Genomic DNA, 18,421 nt, shown 5'->3' on the forward strand with positions numbered 1-18,421 from the left:
AACGATGATTATATACAATTCACTTTGTTTCCCCTCAATGATGATATGATCGTCCTTGCATTTTATCCTAATTCTTCTTTACATATCTCGACTTTCCCAATGTATCTATCGCATTAAGCCTTCTTGGCACCTCTGCTAGGTGGTTTTCTCGTACCTTCCGCAGTAGTCCTACATCAACACTCCAAAGTCAGCTCTTGGAAATCCAGATATAATATATTCGAGCAGTATAGAGATCATCGATAGATCACTCACTTTGCTTTCTTACTAGGAGGTTTCTCAGATTTCTCCCCTTCCTCGGAAGTCTTCTTGGGTGGTCTTCCTCTTCCTCTCTTCTCACCCTCGCCATCTCCCTCCCCGGTTGTCTTCTTGGGAGATTCATCTTTTTTGCTGTTGGGTGGTCTACCTCTACCTCTTTTCTCGCCTACTTCAGCTTCTTCGGTGGTAGGCTTCTCAGGTGATTTAGCTTCTTCTTTCTTGCTGTTAGGTGGTCTTCCTCTTCCTTTTGATTTGGGTTTCTCAGTCTCTTCCTTCTCGACTGATTCGGGTTTACCTTTCGATTTGGGCTTTTCAGCTTTCTTCGAAGTTGGTTTTGAACTTTGAGGTTGGTCTGATTTAGATAAAGTTTTCATGGGATCGTGACCCTGTAGGTTGTATAATAGAAAACACATATCTCAGTATAACTCAGTCCATGGAAAATGATTGCCATCAGAAACAAAATCATCCATATGATAATCAATATACACTTTGAATGCTCTCATTTTCTTACTTCTGAATGATGAAGGAATGGATGACATTCACTCACCCAATTCTTCAGACTTCTCGTAGATTTGGTCTTTTCCAACTCTTCAGGAGTCTTGGTTTCCTTCAATTTACCTTCCTGAGCCAAATGTCTTTTGCAGTACGACACAACCCGTCTCATGTGTTCTTTATCTTCTTCAGTATATTTCGATGGATCCTGTGTTCAGACATGACAAATGTGTTAGTAAGTTCGACCTTCCTTTCGATGACTGATAACCAAGCTTGTTGTAAAGAATGGCCGTGCGAGAATTACGCTTATAAAATTGAGACAGGAGGTACCCACCTTGTCAGGATTCCTCTTCAGGATGTCGACAATCTTCCTTCCCGATTCGTGACCTATCGATTCACCCGATCCATCATCCTTCTGATATCCTGTTGTCTCTGATCCCTCGGTTTTGAGGAACGTCTCCAGCTCGTCTGCTGTCATGTTGACGATTTCTGAATATAGTCACAATCGGTATTAGCTCACTGGTCTTGGTCAACAGTGAAGGTGATCAGAAAGGGAAAGGCTGGTTGACTCACCGTTGAAATCGTTTACCACGTCTTGTTCTGATTTAGGTGCCATGTTAATTCTGAGATGTTATATCAGTATGTATTATATATGATCAGTGTTCACTATTCAGTATAAATGTGAGAGAAGGAAAAGGAAAAGCAATAGGATGTAAACAGAACGACATTCCCTATATATGGCTGTATCACACTACTGTCGTCATACCTTGATTCTGATCATCACACATCATCAATCCATCAACATTACCCATAACAAAGAGTAACGTAACGTAACCCGATCGAGATGTACCTCATAGTATGATCGGCGAATTCAACAGAAACTCATTCTTTATCTACGCATCCCATATACCATATTCAATGTGAACGATATACATCCCACCCACTTAATCATCCCTTCCCTCGACATCTCAACATCTTTCGAGACGAGCGACAATATTCTTTTCCTCGAGAAAGGTATACACGAATTGTAATCACATCTACAAGTTATCTCAACAACATCTACACCACCTGTTCATCTTTAAATCGACTGTCCCGAAGCTCCGATAGAACTCTCGCAAAATGGCCAACTTAGGTGTCCCCGTAAAACTCTTACATGAATCGTTAGGTCACATAGTCACGGTCGAGTTGAAGACCGGAGAGGTGAGTTGAGAGTCTTTCAAGGAGTGTATCAATGTAAATGTAGAAGCTGTATGCTGATCCCCTTCTTGTTTCATGTAGATGTATAGAGGGAAGCTCATGGAGGGTGAGCTGTCTAGAGGAAGGTTGGTTCGGAAAGGATTTATGCTAATTATTTTTGTCTTGCTTCTGCTCTCGATCCCTTTGTTATCCCCAAATCTTGTGTACGTGTTCATTACGACAAATTAAAACAATCCTACAATCTCCTATTCCCAAAACGGAATGGCTCATCGGATCATTCCCTCCACACGAACTTTTCGAACTGGACCCGCACACAGCCGAAGACTCGTTGAACATCTCACTTAGGGAAATAACAGTTACTGCTAGGGATGGACGTGTATCTCAATTAGAACAAGTGTACATTAGGGGAAGTATGGTGAGTGAAACCCTCTTATTACGTCCTCAAAATGATAGAGAAGAGGAAGCGGCGATCACACAGTCAGACTTCGAATCAAGTGGTTATCAACTTCGAGTAGGAGGTTATGCTAATCCATCTTCCTGTATTGATAGATCCGATTCGTCATCGTACCGGATTTACTTGCCAACGCACCTATGTAAGTATCAAACTCATCAGCTGTGATATCCCCGATGATAAAGGTTAGCAGCACCTTATGCTAATATTTATTTGATCATTTTCGTTGCAGGTTCAAGCGAGTCGGTCCTAACGCTATGAGAGGAAGGGGTATCGGAGCAGCCAGAGGAAGAGCTACTATCCAACGGGGTGAGTCAATCTCTCCATCATCAACAGCTATCTCCTTCAATCTCTATTTGCTTTTTCGGGTTGGTAGAACGATCTGAGATTGTTGTGGTGTTATAGCCAATGCTCGACGTGGTACCACCCGAACGAATCAAGGTGTAAGGCGATAAAGGCGATATGATCAGTGGGGTTGGGGGTGTAGTCGGGAAAGGTTGATCACAGGATCAATATGATATTTCCATTTGAAAAACACAGTATGATCGAGTTTCCGTTCGAATCATATTTAGATGTATAGCCTTATATACTTGAAAAAAGGGAGTAGTATATCATATAACATGAATGCAACTCAAATCGAAAATACTAAAACACTATGATATCAAAATAAAACACACCATTTCCTTGATTGCTTCCCAGGCGATTCACTAGATAAGTCTTGCGCAATGAGAATATGTTAGCAAGTGCGTGCATTTGGCCGATCCCGCGAGGTCAGAGGGTACTGTACTAACGGATTCGAATAGATACAAGATATACGATTCCTTCGGACTGATATGGCCATGTCGATATTTTTGGTCTTCATCGAAAAGCACATATACAGTATGTATATCGTCATATGATCGATTGCACAGTATTGTAATATTGTAATATCGTAATATTGTAATATTGTAATATTGTAATATTGTAATATTGTAATATTGTAATATTGTAATATTGTAATATTGTAGTATCGCAGTGTTGCAACTTGCGTCACACCAATAACGAAGCTCACAAGAAATGCATGAGCGAATCGTACAGCACATGAACAAAAACCCAACATGCTATGACAGTCAGACAATCAAACAGGCAATCCAACAAAGACTTGATCAAAAAAATCCATTGATTCCCCGACATCCACTCCGAAGCCCAAGATCCAAAATTCAAGACCATCACTTCTTCCCTCTCCACTAAACATCCACTACAGATCCAAGATACAAGCAAGCTGGTCTGAGCTAACGAGTATACAAGCTATTCCTCAAGTTCCTAGCACTTTCATTCCCCCCAACCCCTCCTCCTCCTCCACCCGTTTGTGGACTAGTACTGCTCGTGTTTAAATCAGTCTGTTTAAGTAATTCTTCCAAATCACTTTCAGCCAATTTCAATTTACCCATTCCCTTTCTGGCTATGGCACGTTGATATAGAGCTTTTTGATTTTTGGGATCTTTTGATAACAGGTAATTACAATCTATTTCGGCTTTTTCATGAGATCCCATATTGTTCAGAGCAATTGCTCTGTTGGAGTAATAGACCGTCTTTTTACCGTCGAGGGATATTGCTCGGGTGTATGATTGGACGGCTAGTGGGTGTTGTTTCATGTTGGAATGTTCGTTGCCCTATTCATCGAAAGAGATAATTTAGCTTGTAGTCTTTGGAACAGACGATCATCTTAGTCGAAAGTTCATTCTGAGTGAATGGAGGTGAAATGTAGATTGTCGAATAAAGATGGCACTGAGACTGAAAATTTGCTGAGAGTGAAATAAACAATCACTCACCCGCTTACGTTCCCTCCCACCCAGTTCCTCTGCCCATTTATCCATACACCCCTGCCAAGCTTTCAGCTCATTTGCATCTTCCCTACGTTGGATGGATGGTTCTGCCAGTCGTCGATACAAGGCTATCGGATGGACACGCTGCAGTTCGTCGATATCTTTGGCGTAAGTGGGGTATGAGAATGGTGAGGCCGCTGTAGAGATTTGGTGCAGTAGCTGGGTAGAATAGTTATTAATCAGTATCCGATAAGTCAGCGACGTATGAAGGGGAGGAAGGAAGTACTTTATCGAACACGACAAGACAAGTCAAGCCTGACAGAGTGATGATAGCTTATAACTCACCTTGACAAAGTGTCGAAAAGTCAAGACAATCGCTGTATTCCTCTGACTTGCATCTTCATCTGTCCATTCTTTCGGTAAATACACTACAGCCTTCTTACCATCCTTGGTACCATTCGATCCATCTTTGTTCTGCGATTTCGGAATAGTCCCATTTGGATTGACAATCATTTTCCTTAATTTACCTCCTCTTCCTTTAGCTACTTTTATCTTCCCTCCTGAACTAGGTGCTGTAGGTGGTTTAGAGGAAGATTTACTCGATACTGATCCATCTTCAGATACATTGTCATCCTGAGGTATTCCTAGATCTATACCCTCGAGGGCTGTGGGATGGTTCGTAGATGGTCCATATCGATTTTCGACAGCTTGATCTTTCGCTCCCATCTCTTTCAATCTCCATCTTAGATGTTCTTCCACCGCTAGTACATCCGTCATCTGAGGATGGGGAAATATCTGAGGTCCTCTATTGACTTTTATTGAATTAGTCGTATTCTGTACGAAACCCTTTCCTTCAGGTAGGTTTATTTGATCGGATGCTTTCCTACGTAAACTCTCTAGACGAGCTTTAGCCTGTTCTTCGCTTTCCGTACCTCCCAACCAACCATTAGATACTCTAGTAGATTTCAATTCGTAAGGCAATAAGCTGACTGGACCTCGACGCGATAAAGCAGCTTGATGAAAGCAATTTAAACATGTTGTAAGTTGACATAAACATGGTCCGTGATCATCTTCCTCCTCCGGTATACCATGATGATAAGACAAGTTGTGAAAACATATACCATCCCTGTACAAGCTTGTTCCGGTATTTGTAGATGCGGGAGTTGGCAGACCGAGGGGGGAGAGTTTGTTCGAATTGGATGAAGGGGAAGGTTCGGTATGAGGTTTAGAACCTGATAATCTCTGTTCTAATTCTTCGTATAAAAGATGTAACATCTGAGATTGAAAGAGATGATCTAGGTGTTGTCCACCGTAAACTATCTTTCGACGTAGGAATGTAGGGCTGGAACCGGTCATGATTAGGTGAATGATCAGGTTGGGTAGGGTATGGGTGAATAACTGGTGGAATGCTTCTTGCCTAAACAATCCAGGACAGACCAAACAGGACGATAATAAAGGTTAATTCTTCTTCTGTTCCTTTATATTCTGGAGGAAGAAGGCGAAGACTAAGATTACGTCGACAGGACTCACCAACACTGTTCAACCCAACAATCATATTCTTTCCTCAATACCATCCCCATATCATTTACGAATCCGTCAATATCATTATCACTGAATCTGCCAATTCTCTCACTGGCATGTCGGTTCTTCTCCTGCCATGCTCGTCCATCTTGACATCGCACTACCCCAACTCCTGTACTCGTTCCGTTCGTCTGCGAAGGAGAGTTCTCGTTGTCTGAGGCAGTAGTTGGGTCCTGGTGTCTTCCGGCCACTTGAAGAGAAGGTAGAGAAGGTGGAGGTGCAGGTTGTCTATAGGCCGAAGCTGCATGAGCCAAAGCCTGAGGAGAAGGGAAGTTGAAATTGGGTGGTAGAGGTAAACCACCCCCACCGGTGGTGAAGGGATGAAGGGATCGGGATTGAGTTGCGAGACGTTCGGTCAATGCGTGTAAGGAAGCTGTTGCGGTCGTTTGATTAGGCATCGATAAGATATAGTTTTATGTGATATACTGTGTTGATTCGGTTTGAGTATGATTAGGATTGAAATATGGTTATATTTGGGCTAATTGTGAACAGGACATGTAGTAATCGATTTAACAACGTTTGATATTGGTTTTGACATATAAGCAGTAGTGGCGGGGTCGATGACAGTAGACACGCAGGATAGATATTGATATGTATGCTTTATTGTATGCTTGTGGTTGTAGAAGGCAGACACAGAGACTTGGTAGATGACTTTGGATCTCCATCTCAACTTATTCGAAGATCAATGCTCAACTACGAGTACCTGCTATGAGCCAAATACCCCGTTATCACTCGTCCCATTAAAATCCACGTGTAACAGCCATCCTACATCAACGCATCTCAACGCGGTCAAACATTAACTTCCTCTGGTGTTTACCGATTGCTCTTACTGCTCATACTCTTCCACACTAAAACTCTTACTTCTCACTCGCATAACAGTCCACCCCCTCCGACTGGAATCCTCCATCAGCATCTCTAACCTTATTGACTTCGCCGTAAGGATTAACTCGTCAATATGGTATACAACGGAGGTAAGTATCTTCTCCTTCCCTCCCTATCCCTTCGCGTCACCTACTGCACTGACATCTGATAATCCCCTCACAGACGAAGTATCAGCCCTCGTAGTCGATTTTGGGTCATACACCACTCGAGCAGGGTACGCAGGAGAAGATTGTCCCAGAGTAGTCACGCCCTCTTTCTACGGATATATCGATACTCCCGAAGGAGAATCTTCAACTACAAATGGAAATACCAATGGGACTGCACAAGGAGAAGATGTAGTTATGGGTGATGGTGAGGAGAAGACCAATGGAGACACTACCTCAAAACCAAAAACTATAAGGAAATACTACGTAGGAGATGATGGTGTGGGAGTATGGAGGAAGGGTATTGAGGTTGATAATTTCATGTTGGACGGTATTGGTGAGTTTTCAGCTGTCCTGCTTCAATGATATCCAAGCTAATTATCCGATACAGTGCACGATGCCGAACCTGCATCCAGGTTGTTAAACCACATCCTCCACGATAGATTAGGTGTGGACCCGAGTGAACATCCCATCATGATGACTGAACCAGCCTGGAATACGCCAAAGGCAAGAGAACAGTTGACGGAGATGGTGTTTGAGGGAGAGAAGTCGCCTGCTTTGTACTTCGGTTCAGCCGGTGTATTGTCAGCGTGAGTCGAAACATCTCGTTCGCCCGCTAGCAGACCGGATCTGATTCATTCTGTTTGATGGTTTACAGCTTCGCTGCTGGAAAACCTACAGCGTTGGTGTTGGACGTAGGCTACACACATAGTAGTGCTGTACCCGTTGTGGATGGATATGCCTTAAGAGCAGGTAAGCTATCCCGCATCGAATGAGGACACAGCTTACATTGTATTAACAGGTACGATGAGACAACCACTCGGCTCAGAACTATTAATCTCCCAACTACACTCCAACTTTACTCAACCATCTTCCACCAGATCATTCCCTCTATCCCTCGCTTCTCGACATTTGATTTCCAAACGTGATCCTCAACCTGAACCAGGCTTGAAACCCAATCCGATCTTACGTGAAGATAGATTATCCGATACTACCCCCTCATGGAAAAAATGGAGTGAGAACAGCGTGATTGAAAATTGGAAAGAATCATGTACGGAGACTGTCAATTATAAAGGATTCGATTTCAATACTTCGAAAGATCTTCCTCAAGTCTTGTACGAATTTCCTGATGGTTATCACCAGTATTTCGGTGAAGAGAGATATAGATTCACGGAGATGTTGTTTGATCCTAAGAATTATTTCAATCAGGTATGTTCCAATCATTTCATTCCTTTGAATATCCCACTAATCTGCCAAATACTGACCAAAGACACTCATGCTGATTGGTGTTTATTTACTGGCTAGTCAATCGAGCCCCCTGCTACTCTCCGAACAGTGACCAATACCGACCACTCTCACTCCCTCAAAGACCTCGTACCTCTCTCGCAGCTGGTGCATGATAGTATAATGGCTTGTGATGTAGATGTCAGAGCGGCCCTCTTACAAAATATAGTAGTTGTTGGAAATACATCTTTGACCAGAGGTTTGATAGAGAGATTAGATGTTGAACTGGCAGCTTTGATGCCTAGTGTGAGTGCCCACCCATATATCAACTGAAGCTTCTTCGTTAAAGCAAACCAGCTGATGTGGTGTTGCGCGACATAGCAAAAAATCAAAATCCATTCACCTACAATCCCCTTCGAGAGGAAATACTCATCATGGGTAGGAGGTTCGGTATTAGCTTCGTTAGGAACTTTCCATCAGTTGTGGGTTACAAAGGATGAATATGAAGAACATGGAATGAACATTGTTCATCAACGTGAGTCACCCTTTTCCAATTGTTCGTATCATTCGTATAAGAGATGGTGAGCTGATGAGCGTATGGTAATAGGTTGCAAGTAAATTATCTTAGATAGATTCGAGTTTGGGTGTACGGTATATGGTATGCATGAAGTGTAATTATATATACAGTACATTACGGTAAGCAAAAGAGGAGTGGGGGAATATCAATCGAACGGTGACTTGATACTGATCAAAGCTCTAATGTCCATCTATTAACGATGATAAAGTGATATGTGTATATACTAATCCCACCAACCCTGGATATCGAACACCTTGTCTTTCTTGATCTGTCTTCGCATCGCTGGACTCTCAAATTGACTGTTCAATAATCTATATGACATCCGATAAGACCACTATGCGTCACTATATGGGCTGACTTGGTCCTAAAATCTGTTTCGGTCTTCATAGCTCATAAAAGGATAATCTTTGAGGGTGGCTACTTGACAAATCCAGTATCTGCAATAATCGCATCGGATCAGCGACTGTCATGGAAACTGATCAACGGCCAAGCATTCTAATACTCACTCTACTAACTTCTCGTGGACAACAACGATATCATGAATAGATTTATCATCTTCTTAAAATCCCGAAAATAATCTTTTAACCCGCGAAAAAGGTCGGTATCCGTCAATCGAATCCTCTCCAGAGCTTTATAGGAGGCTTCTGGCGATCTTCTTGGATAACGGCAAAGAATCATCCACCGTACACTGATATTGAAGAGTAGGCGTACGGATAGTAGGAGTTTGAGAGAAGCCGAGACTGAATCGCCGAATTTGAGGTATTTTATCAAAAATTCGGAAACGATCTTGCGGAAGTGAGCGACAGATGGAATGGAGAATTCCATCTTGCTAACATCTCATGCTAACATCGACATCTTAGCAAGATGATGAAAGCGTGCTCGAAATTATCGGTTGGTCGTAGTTGGCAATGTCCTGGTACTGTAGTCTAATGGTTATGACAACCCGTACTGACTTTGGGTATCGACGACTCGTCTTCCTGTCATAAGCTTTGCGCGCTATAGATGCTTTGTGATTGTCCATGCTGCTTGCTATATCTGCTGATGAACAGACTGATTCTCCATCATTCCTCATGTAGGGCGGCTGTGCAAGATGTCTTGATGGGAATCGGAGCCGAGATAACCTTATTTATCATTTTTGCTCATTCGCCCTAATCATGTCTCATCTCCGAACAATCCATCAAAGTTCACAAAGCAACCATCAAACCCACTTGAGGTTGAGCCTTGGAAGGAACATAAGGGAATGAAGTGATCAGTGCGTTCTGGATTGGATCGTCAGAATAAACAGGCCATGGTATATACAGCTTTTGAACCTATTTATCCTCTCTCCATGTCATATTATCCTTCGGCGAGAAATCCTATCAAGTTAATTCTAGAAGAATGGCTAGCAGTCCGACCAAGATCAACACGCTTGTCCGCTCACTCATGATTATCCCGCTGACCCGCCCAAACATGGGATATCGATATCTCTCCCCTTCTCTACTGAATAGAGCAGCTGTGTATCTCAATCGCCAATCCATACCTGCTCCTGGAACCATTACCATTTCCAGACATGGTCATGGTACAATTCTTTCACCTCGACAAACCGTCATTCGATCATTTCATACCACTGTCTCAATCTGCAACGAATCAGCTCGCACATCAGCGGAACTGCCATTTTTCCATTATCGAGATTACCCCAATCCACCGAAAGTCGTATATACCTCTTGTCCCAAAGAAGCGAACAAATACCTCTCTCAGCTTAAAGGTCCAGCCTTGGGTCTCGACCTCGAGTGGACAACATTCCCTCGGTACCGTCGTCCAATATCTCTCATTCAACTTTGTGATGAAGATCTGATAGTAGTCTTCCAACTGGGGGAGGATGAGAGTGAGTGATGTGTTATTGCTCATTGTTTCTGCCAGTAGCATGTATGATGACGCTTGGTTGATGATATCGCCATATCATAGCCTTACCCGAACAAGCGATAAAATTGATCGAGGATCCAAGGATATACAAATTTGGAATCGACATTAAAGGGGATCTTTACCGGTTGAAATGCATTCTACCGGGTGATAAGAAGACCAATCCTGCCTCTTTTCTAGAATTATCCAGACTTGCTCGAATGGTGGAACCGGAATGGCGAGGAAAGGGAAGAAGATTCATATGTCAAGCCGCTCAAAGTCAACAATATCTCGGAAGGGCTCTCAATAGGGATGACCATGTAAGATACGGTAATTGGGATGTTGAACTGAAGGAGGAAGCTATCCAATGTGAGTGTAATCTACTTTATCAATGTCTTGGGAACTCGATGATTTATGTGCTGTACTGTAGACGCTGCCAATGATGTTTACTCTTCACTGAAAATATACGATAAACTCATAGGGATGTCAGAACTCAAAAAGCTCAATATTGTTTATCCATACCTATGCGTAGACCTTGATCCACCACGAAAATCGAGACCGTACTCTTTTCCGACCGAAGAGGAATTAGAAGCTCAATACAATGCTCCACCTATCAAGTACACTATTGCAGGAAGAGAATTCGAGCACCCAGCCTGGGTTCCAAAACCGCTGCCTTCTGAAATCAGAGCTTTCGAAGCTTTTCTCAAAGGCGTAAGAGTCAAGGATTATGCTGAAGAGTCTAGGATTGAAATATCTACTGTTCAGTAAGTGTTGTAAGATGATAGTTCTGCTCGTCGGGAAAGATTTCTGATGATACTTCTTCACAATGATCAGGACTTATATCAGTAAAGTCGTCAAAAAGTTTGGTATCAGTGGCCTGACTGAGGAAGAGCAGACAAGGTTCTTAGCAGAAGCGTAGAGACGACCTCCTGTTCATACCCGCTCCTGCGCCTGCTTGAGCTGAAAAACAAGTTTGGTTTTCAATGTCTATCAGATATCACTGCCGTAACAGTTCAGCTTTCTATCTGTCCATATATACTCATACTCATACTCAAACTTTATAGTCAATAACCTCGTTCATCACTCATATACTAGCATCTACTCACCTCTCGTTTGTTACATACGATTCGATGTATATATCATGCAGTATTTCGTGCACGGACATTCCCTCGATAGCATCGAAGAATGGACCACCTCCACCGATCAGGTACCAGCAATTCTCCGATGGAAGCAAAAATCCAAATGTTTCATAGGAAGTTTTTCCACTCGTAGCAAATTTCAACGAGCCAGAGTTGGCATCTAAGCGAACGAATCTAGACGGATTTCGTATAAAAAGAGCACAAAAGCAGTGATATATCTAACCTGAAGACCTATATACTCCTGCTAGTAATGCATATTATCATGCACGCTCACTGAACGCGGTCCATACCCGCACAAGATTTTTTTCCTTCCCTTCCTCTCCTCCCCGGACTATCAAAAATGTGATTTCACGATGTCATCGTGTCATAGCATAGTTTAGCCCTCGGTGGGACTCGAACCCACAGCCTTCCGATCTGACTCTGAAGTTAAGAGTCGGATGATCTAACCATTGAGCTACGAAGGCTCACAAAAGCGATGAGAATTTCGTCTTCTTCATCAAACAGATGGCACATCATTTTTCTTGAGAAGAGTGTACAAGCCTTCCGATAAATTTCTTTAATCTCTGTGACATGTCGAATCAGGTAAAACAGGCCTAGGAGGCTGGGATTCACCAAAGTCCCTCTACGATCAGAAGTCCTACACCATAGTCACTTGGGATGCTTTCACATTGCTATTCTTTTTGAATACATGACTCAGAGCCTCGTGTCCCGAGGTAGGTCATACAATTTATACGGTTTCTTCAGAGTTCAACAGAAAATTCAGGTTCTGCTCATTTCCTGTGCTAAATATGTTTGTCTTTACTGCGGCAGATAGCCGCGACATCAATTGGTCGACAGAGATTTCCGGTATTCATCTGTCGTCCCAAACTTTCGGCTCTATTACTCAACTCTTGATATATCTTCCAAGAGCAGGTCACATCGTTCGCTGCATCTGTCGAAGGCTCAATATCATTTCTGGGGCTCTAAAAGTTTGGAAACTTACTTACAATCCTTTTGCTTTTCCGTCAGATTGCTCTGCCAGCTCCCTTTATGACCATTTGGACTTTTGTTGAGTTTCTTCCCCTCGTACAGCTCACACAACCCTGCCAGACTGCAGATCCCACTGTTGGGACAGCCTACAGGGTCAACGATATGCGCCAGGTCCGAAAGCTCAAGTATGCCAGCAGGCTTCTTGCAGACATGGTGACCGCCTCATCGTGATTGATTTAGCCGAAGATCACTCTTCTGACATAGTGGGTTTGGCTCACGAAAGAATTGATTTGGATATGCCCGAACAAGATTGATAGAGTCGTTCAGTGTTCCTACTCCGACTTTGATGAATCCGGGATCGCATATAAGCTGGACGATTGCCTCTGGAAGAAGGGTACCTGATGGAACTTTTTACTCTCAATTATCCTGATTGGCACAAGGAAACTTGCAGGTGGGGACTTACTCATACCGTTATTTAACTGTATCAAGAGTATCAACTTCCCATCGAAAAGCTGTAGCAGAGCAGGTTTATTCCAACATTTTCGTTCACCGTTGTCCGCTATCACAGTTTTGGTAACGTACTCCACGTCTAAACCTATCACCTTGCCTTCTAGCGCTCTCACCGAGCTGGTAGCTTTCTTCGAAGAGCCTGTATACCTCAACTCCGGTAAGGGCGATATTTGACTATACTTGTATTCAGGTAAGTGCTTGTGGTTTTGAAGGGGTATGGAAGCAGTGGCATGATCTGAACCCATTTCGGGTCGTTCGTGCAGAGCACGATGATTTGAATTCGAGCAAAACCACGCAGGGATTGGCTTAGACAAACGAAGGAGATTTTGTCTGATAGCGGGCATGACTACTGGCAAACAACAGAGCCTTTACTGAGGGACATCAAGTAAATGCTTAGCTTCCATTGTAGTCAACAGAACACTGTCGGTTCCGACTACTAGCAGAGCATCATAGCAAGCACGACGTCACAGCAGCCTCTATACATAGGTGGCCTCGTATACAAAAGGATCTCGTCGTCAGTATTTTCCATCAGACATACACAGGCTCGGTGAGCCTAGGCTCATCAAGCAGAATCTACATTTAGGTTCATCAATGCAATGATGATTGGGGGGTTCGATCAGTTGTCGTTATCTATTATCTTATCTTCCCGAGACACCTTCCAGACCGACTTGCGCGGTGTTTCAGTACGAGTAGCATATACAGTATTGAATGCGTCGATCCCAGGGTTTTTTCTCATGATGGGGAAGTGGAATGGTCGACACAGTACATATATCTATCTGCATAGTACCTGGCTTGCAATGTATATCGTCTTTTCCTCTACTCCCGGTTCTCGACCGTCTTTTATTTCCTCATGAAAATGTTCAAAACTATTCCGGAGAAATACGATGTTGAAGAAGAAGCCGAAACCCTTCTCCTCCGAAGACTCCATCTCTTGGGCCTGTCCGATCATGCAGTTTTATATCATGATGACATAGACAGTCATGAAGAACTAGACCACCGTGATGATCTTCGACGTCTCCATCAATTTCATCATCAGCCTCAAGCCAGAACATTGGGCTCTTCATCGTACGACTACCACTGTCTTTTCAGCGAAGGTGACAGCATACGTCCTGAGATGGTATATGTTCAATCGAAGCCGGAGGCCAACGACAATCTTTCACGACTCAGTGGACCGGTATTGGGTTTCGATGTTGAATATGTGTTGGGTGATTCGTTTCATCAGCAACCTGCCTTACTTCAATTCTGCGATGATAGATTGATTGTGTTGGTGCACTTACAAGATACAGAGTGGGATTGTAAGTCTTAGTCACTGTGAGCAGTGGATGACCCTCAGAACATACCGCTGAAAGCAAGTCATATACCGTATAGTTGAACCTATCCCATCTAAAGCCGTAGAGATGCTTTGCAATCCCTCGATCTACAAAACGGGTGCGAATATTTATGAAGATCTATTATGTTTAATGAGAAGTTATCCCGAGCAGTTTTATCGAACTATACCTACATACAGCCCAAACTCCCAGCTGCATCATTCGGACGCCACACTGAATGCAACCATTGATGTCCAACGAGTTTCAAGCTCTACCTCCGACAACGATATCTTGGGTGTACCCAATAAGATTCTCGAGCTTTCTCTACTTGCCCGTGCCGTCTATCCTTCATCTTGGAATGACCACGGCGGGACTCAAATAGCGCTTGCAACCTTGTGCAAGACGTATCTGGGTAAGAACCTCAGGAAAGGACATAAGAGTGATTGGAGATGCACGTTAATAGAGAGGCAGAAGGAATGTAAGCTGCTTTGCAGAACCTCATATGAATGCGATGATTGGCTGCTGATAAGCATTCTTACAGACGCTGCCAACGATGCATATGCCTCTCTACAAATTTGCCTCGAATTACAATCGCTCGCCCGCGAAAAGGGTATCTCTCTCAACTTGGATAGATCATGCACCGAGTTCAACCTGTTTGACATACCACGACAAGTAAAAGTACGACGATCAACGGACAAGCACCCCATCAGTAACCTTACATCTTACTCCCCTGTGCAAGGTCAGATTTGATCCTTTTGACCGAATCTTACCTTCTGCATACTTGAGGAATAAGAAGAGAGCTTAAAGAGAGACAGATCAAAAGGATCTGGTCTGACCTTGCACAGGGGAAGAAGATGTAAGGGGCGTCGATGCTGTGTTTGTTACGGTCAGTGTTGATAGTCAGGTCCGCTGTAATCAAGAAGAGAAAATAGGAAGAAATCAGGTCGACGTGACGACGAAGACTTGAAAAGAAAAGAAAGAAAAAACGGTATGTATGAATGCGTTTTGGGTGCTAATGTGTGCGGAGAGATGATTACCTTGATTAAGTATCTTAATGAAGTATCACGAAGATGCTATTGGAAAGAAATGAATGGATACTTCTAGATCGATACGCAGATATGTCTTGTTAAGACCAACGTCGATGTGAAACAACATATGATGCATCCTTGAGATATGACAAGCGATAATCCGTCAAGGTACGTTATCTGTTTCACTCTCACTAGCACTGACCGCATCAGAATCAAATTCCTTCTTCAATACTTTGTACAACTCCTTATTCCTTTTCCAAGTATACATATCTCTAGGTATCTCATCCCATAGTCGTTTCCTCTCTTCGTCCATGAGGAAGTCCAGTCCGATTGATTGTAATGCACTGCAGATATATCCTCTAGTACCAAAGCGATACAAAAACGTCAGCTATCCAGAAGATTGATTACGTCCCTTCAACAGTACGTGGTGAGACAAGGTTAGCGAATGTGACTTACTCAGCAGTAGCCACCTTTATTCCCTTCTGCTCAGCAATCTTAGCGATAGTCATGCCTTTCACAAAATCACTCAATGCACCAAGTTGAGCAGGGGTAGGCGGTTTCACTCCTTCTGCCAGTGTAGCTATCATCTCTCCAATCTGTATTCGAGTTCCCGATATCTCCTCCCCAGGATTTGTAGAAGTCAATTTGTTTATTGGTACAGAATTGTCCACAATCGATAGATATCTGTTTAAATCCACTCCAAAGTTATTTTCTTCAGCGATGCGCCTCAAGGATTTGAATATCTGTAAAGAGGCATAAACATCGTTTGCAGCGTCTGCAAAAAGTGAGTACGAAACGTCAGTACCAGCACTGTGATATCACATGACCATTGATACCACCACTTTCGATAGTGAATAAAGGGGACCTGTCTGAGCCTGGAGGAAAGTAGAAGTGGAACACTCACAATCCTTCTGTTTCTGATCCAATCTTTCAAACCAATTCCCTTTCCTCACGTCCAAACTCTTATCTAGCCTTTTACCCAAATACCTTTCAGCCAACCTCGAAAGGCTAATCAAACTATTTCCAGGTCCAGTACCTATCGGATCGACTCCCCTGGCCAAGAAAGAAAGTTCCAACAATCCCTTTATACCCATGTCGGAAGAAGATGTAGAGATAAAATGTTGTGGGAAATCACGTAAGAGTTTCTGACCGTCTCCTCTGACTTGTACACCCAGTTTGTAAATCGTAGCTGAACGGAGGATCTCGATGGCTTTGGAAGGGATATCTGAGTAAGGTCAAATGGATCAAAAGGGATAGTCAGTTATATGATGAAAATGATAGCTCTGAGATGTAGAGAGACGAAAGAGGATCATTTGGACTTTCCAATCTCCCAATACTATCTATGATTCGTAATTTACTCCGACCACACCAATAAGACCAAACGCCACTCACCCATCTTCTCACCCAGATGCACAAGAACCACCAACTTCTCATCCGCAAACTGCATCAATGCCGTCCTCCCCTGCCCAAATACATACCCGCCTTTCTTCTCATCCCACGTCATCCCAATCTTCACGCTCTTCATGGTACCGTCAGGTTGAGGGATCTTGTACGTTCCTGCAGGTGGCCATTCAAGATCGAAGCCTAGTATATCACCTTTCAAGCATCCCAGTAGGTCATTCGCCTCTTCGATGGAAGCGGTATAGGCTATCTGGGGCTTGGGAGAATATTGATCGAAGTGGAATAAAGGTAAATCCATTGAATTAGGAGATACGGACTTAGACTGGAGTTTACCATTATTTGTTATTACCTTGAATGATACGCTCGTCGATGACTTGGCATTGGATATAGTCATATCTTCACCTTGTTGTTTGGATGATTTATTCTCATCAGACTGTGATTGCGTGGGAGGGGGAGCAGACTTGGATGTTGGCTTGGGAGGATAACCATATCCAAAGTGTAATTTACCAACTTCCTCAGCTAACAGATCTAGATCCCTGTCCCTATTGTGATCAACCGTAGAAGGAGCTTTAGACGATGAAGGCGTGCTATCCTGACTTTCACTTTGTTGAGTCGAGCTGGCTTCAGTAGATGAGTAGTGGGCTGTATATCTCGGTTGGGAGGTAGGAGGCGCAGTACGCGTTCGATTGAAAAATGGGTGAATCGGTTTAGCAGGTTGTGTCTGAGTAACTCCAGTTCGCTGAGAAGGAGGTAGTTCTACCCAGGTGTGTGTGCTAGGAGTAAGGATGGTCCGTGGTAATGGAGATGTATAGTGGGGTACGGCTCTCGGTCTGGATAACGTTTGAGGAGATGAAGATGGAGTAGATGATATTGATATTGGGGATGTAAATGATCCAGAGGGTTTTGGATCTTTGCTATTTTTAGGTGTCTCGCATGCGTTTGGCCGTATCGATCTGTATCCAATACACGAAACATAGATATCAGTAAGCAAGAGTGCAGGGACAAGCTAGTTCAGTCAGATCTGACTTACCTGACTGTCAAAGCCTCTTTGGTGAAAACAGCTTTACCTTCCCATAATCCTATCTCCAGATCTAGATCAATGACCTTAGGTGTATTGGCGATGTTCTTCTCGGGAGTCACAACGTTCTTGCTGGATGATGCCATATCGTCCGAATCGAGTCTATCGGTGATGTTGAATATAGGTGAGCCACTGAATTGTCGCTTTGAGAGGATACCATGTAAGCTGCTTCTCACTACAAGACTATGGCTAGTCCTCCAAGATGATGTAGACATCTGCCATGGTGCGTTGAAGCGAGCTGAAGGAATGGTAGATGAAGGTTGAATTGATACTTTTGGGTAGTTGAGGTGGACAGGATGTCGAGTGATGGTTTGTTTGGTTCTTCCGGCGGAAATGGGGATGATCCTCCTCATCATGCTCTCTTTTGATATTCTTCTAAAATCACGGTCTCCGTCAACGTGAAGACCTACTCAAGAGATACGGAGAGAGAATTATTGAAAGAGATGGTTACAAGAACACGAGTTAACAATGGATATATATATGCATGATATGTACGTTCCAAAA

The 18,421-nt window shown here is 43.3% G+C and overlaps 8 protein-coding genes and 1 non-coding gene across 9 annotated transcripts; 4 read left to right on the top strand and 5 right to left on the bottom strand.

Moving 5' to 3' along the window:
- Positions 1-113: 113 nt before the first annotated feature.
- On the bottom strand, positions 114-1,363 carry I203_108470 (uncharacterized protein; the record flags this gene model as incomplete). Its single annotated transcript, XM_019148642.1, has 5 exons — positions 114-168; positions 253-641; positions 803-955; positions 1,082-1,236; positions 1,321-1,363. The coding sequence occupies 5 exons, from the start codon at positions 1,361-1,363 to the stop codon at positions 114-116; spliced, it is 795 nt and encodes a 264-aa protein (XP_019002225.1).
- A 503-nt stretch (positions 1,364-1,866) lies between these two features.
- On the top strand, positions 1,867-2,850 carry I203_108471 (uncharacterized protein; the record flags this gene model as incomplete). The annotated part of the gene is made up of 6 exons (XM_019148643.1): positions 1,867-1,947; positions 2,026-2,050; positions 2,262-2,359; positions 2,494-2,537; positions 2,628-2,704; positions 2,801-2,850. 6 exons carry the CDS (start codon positions 1,867-1,869, stop codon positions 2,848-2,850), a joined length of 375 nt encoding a protein of 124 aa, XP_019002226.1.
- An 816-nt stretch (positions 2,851-3,666) lies between these two features.
- Positions 3,667-6,179, bottom strand: I203_108472 (uncharacterized protein; the record flags this gene model as incomplete). Its single annotated transcript, XM_019148644.1, has 4 exons — positions 3,667-4,047; positions 4,207-4,419; positions 4,546-5,617; positions 5,731-6,179. 4 exons carry the CDS (start codon positions 6,177-6,179, stop codon positions 3,667-3,669), a joined length of 2,115 nt encoding a protein of 704 aa, XP_019002227.1.
- Positions 6,180-6,736: 557 nt separating this feature from the next.
- On the top strand, positions 6,737-8,767 carry I203_108473 (uncharacterized protein; the record flags this gene model as incomplete). The annotated part of the gene is made up of 8 exons (XM_065518406.1): positions 6,737-6,752; positions 6,826-7,143; positions 7,198-7,396; positions 7,465-7,559; positions 7,609-8,015; positions 8,112-8,336; positions 8,412-8,565; positions 8,718-8,767. The coding sequence occupies 8 exons, from the start codon at positions 6,737-6,739 to the stop codon at positions 8,765-8,767; spliced, it is 1,464 nt and encodes a 487-aa protein (XP_065372771.1).
- Positions 8,768-10,056: 1,289 nt separating this feature from the next.
- On the top strand, positions 10,057-11,404 carry I203_108474 (uncharacterized protein; the record flags this gene model as incomplete). Its single annotated transcript, XM_019148646.1, has 4 exons — positions 10,057-10,471; positions 10,552-10,854; positions 10,916-11,249; positions 11,320-11,404. 4 exons carry the CDS (start codon positions 10,057-10,059, stop codon positions 11,402-11,404), a joined length of 1,137 nt encoding a protein of 378 aa, XP_019002229.1.
- A 598-nt stretch (positions 11,405-12,002) lies between these two features.
- I203_108475 lies at positions 12,003-12,088 on the bottom strand. The gene has a single exon. It is a non-coding gene; the product is annotated as a tRNA-Lys (tRNA).
- Positions 12,089-12,925: 837 nt separating this feature from the next.
- I203_108476 (uncharacterized protein) lies at positions 12,926-13,348 on the bottom strand (the record flags this gene model as incomplete). Its single annotated transcript, XM_019148647.1, has 1 exon — positions 12,926-13,348. One exon carries the CDS (start codon positions 13,346-13,348, stop codon positions 12,926-12,928), a length of 423 nt encoding a protein of 140 aa, XP_019002230.1.
- A 611-nt stretch (positions 13,349-13,959) lies between these two features.
- Positions 13,960-15,160, top strand: I203_108477 (uncharacterized protein; the record flags this gene model as incomplete). Its single annotated transcript, XM_019148648.1, has 3 exons — positions 13,960-14,398; positions 14,472-14,888; positions 14,952-15,160. 3 exons carry the CDS (start codon positions 13,960-13,962, stop codon positions 15,158-15,160), a joined length of 1,065 nt encoding a protein of 354 aa, XP_019002231.1.
- A 441-nt stretch (positions 15,161-15,601) lies between these two features.
- I203_108478 (uncharacterized protein) lies at positions 15,602-18,270 on the bottom strand (the record flags this gene model as incomplete). Its single annotated transcript, XM_019148649.2, has 5 exons — positions 15,602-15,797; positions 15,895-16,213; positions 16,343-16,663; positions 16,831-17,792; positions 17,870-18,270. The coding sequence occupies 5 exons, from the start codon at positions 18,268-18,270 to the stop codon at positions 15,602-15,604; spliced, it is 2,199 nt and encodes a 732-aa protein (XP_019002232.2).
- Between the last annotated feature and the right edge of the window lie 151 nt (positions 18,271-18,421).

The sequence above is a fragment of the Kwoniella mangroviensis genome, chromosome 3, assembly GCF_000507465.2.
Source record: "Kwoniella mangroviensis CBS 8507 chromosome 3, whole genome shotgun sequence".
NCBI classification, from domain to species: Eukaryota; Fungi; Basidiomycota; class Tremellomycetes; order Tremellales; family Cryptococcaceae; genus Kwoniella; species Kwoniella mangrovensis.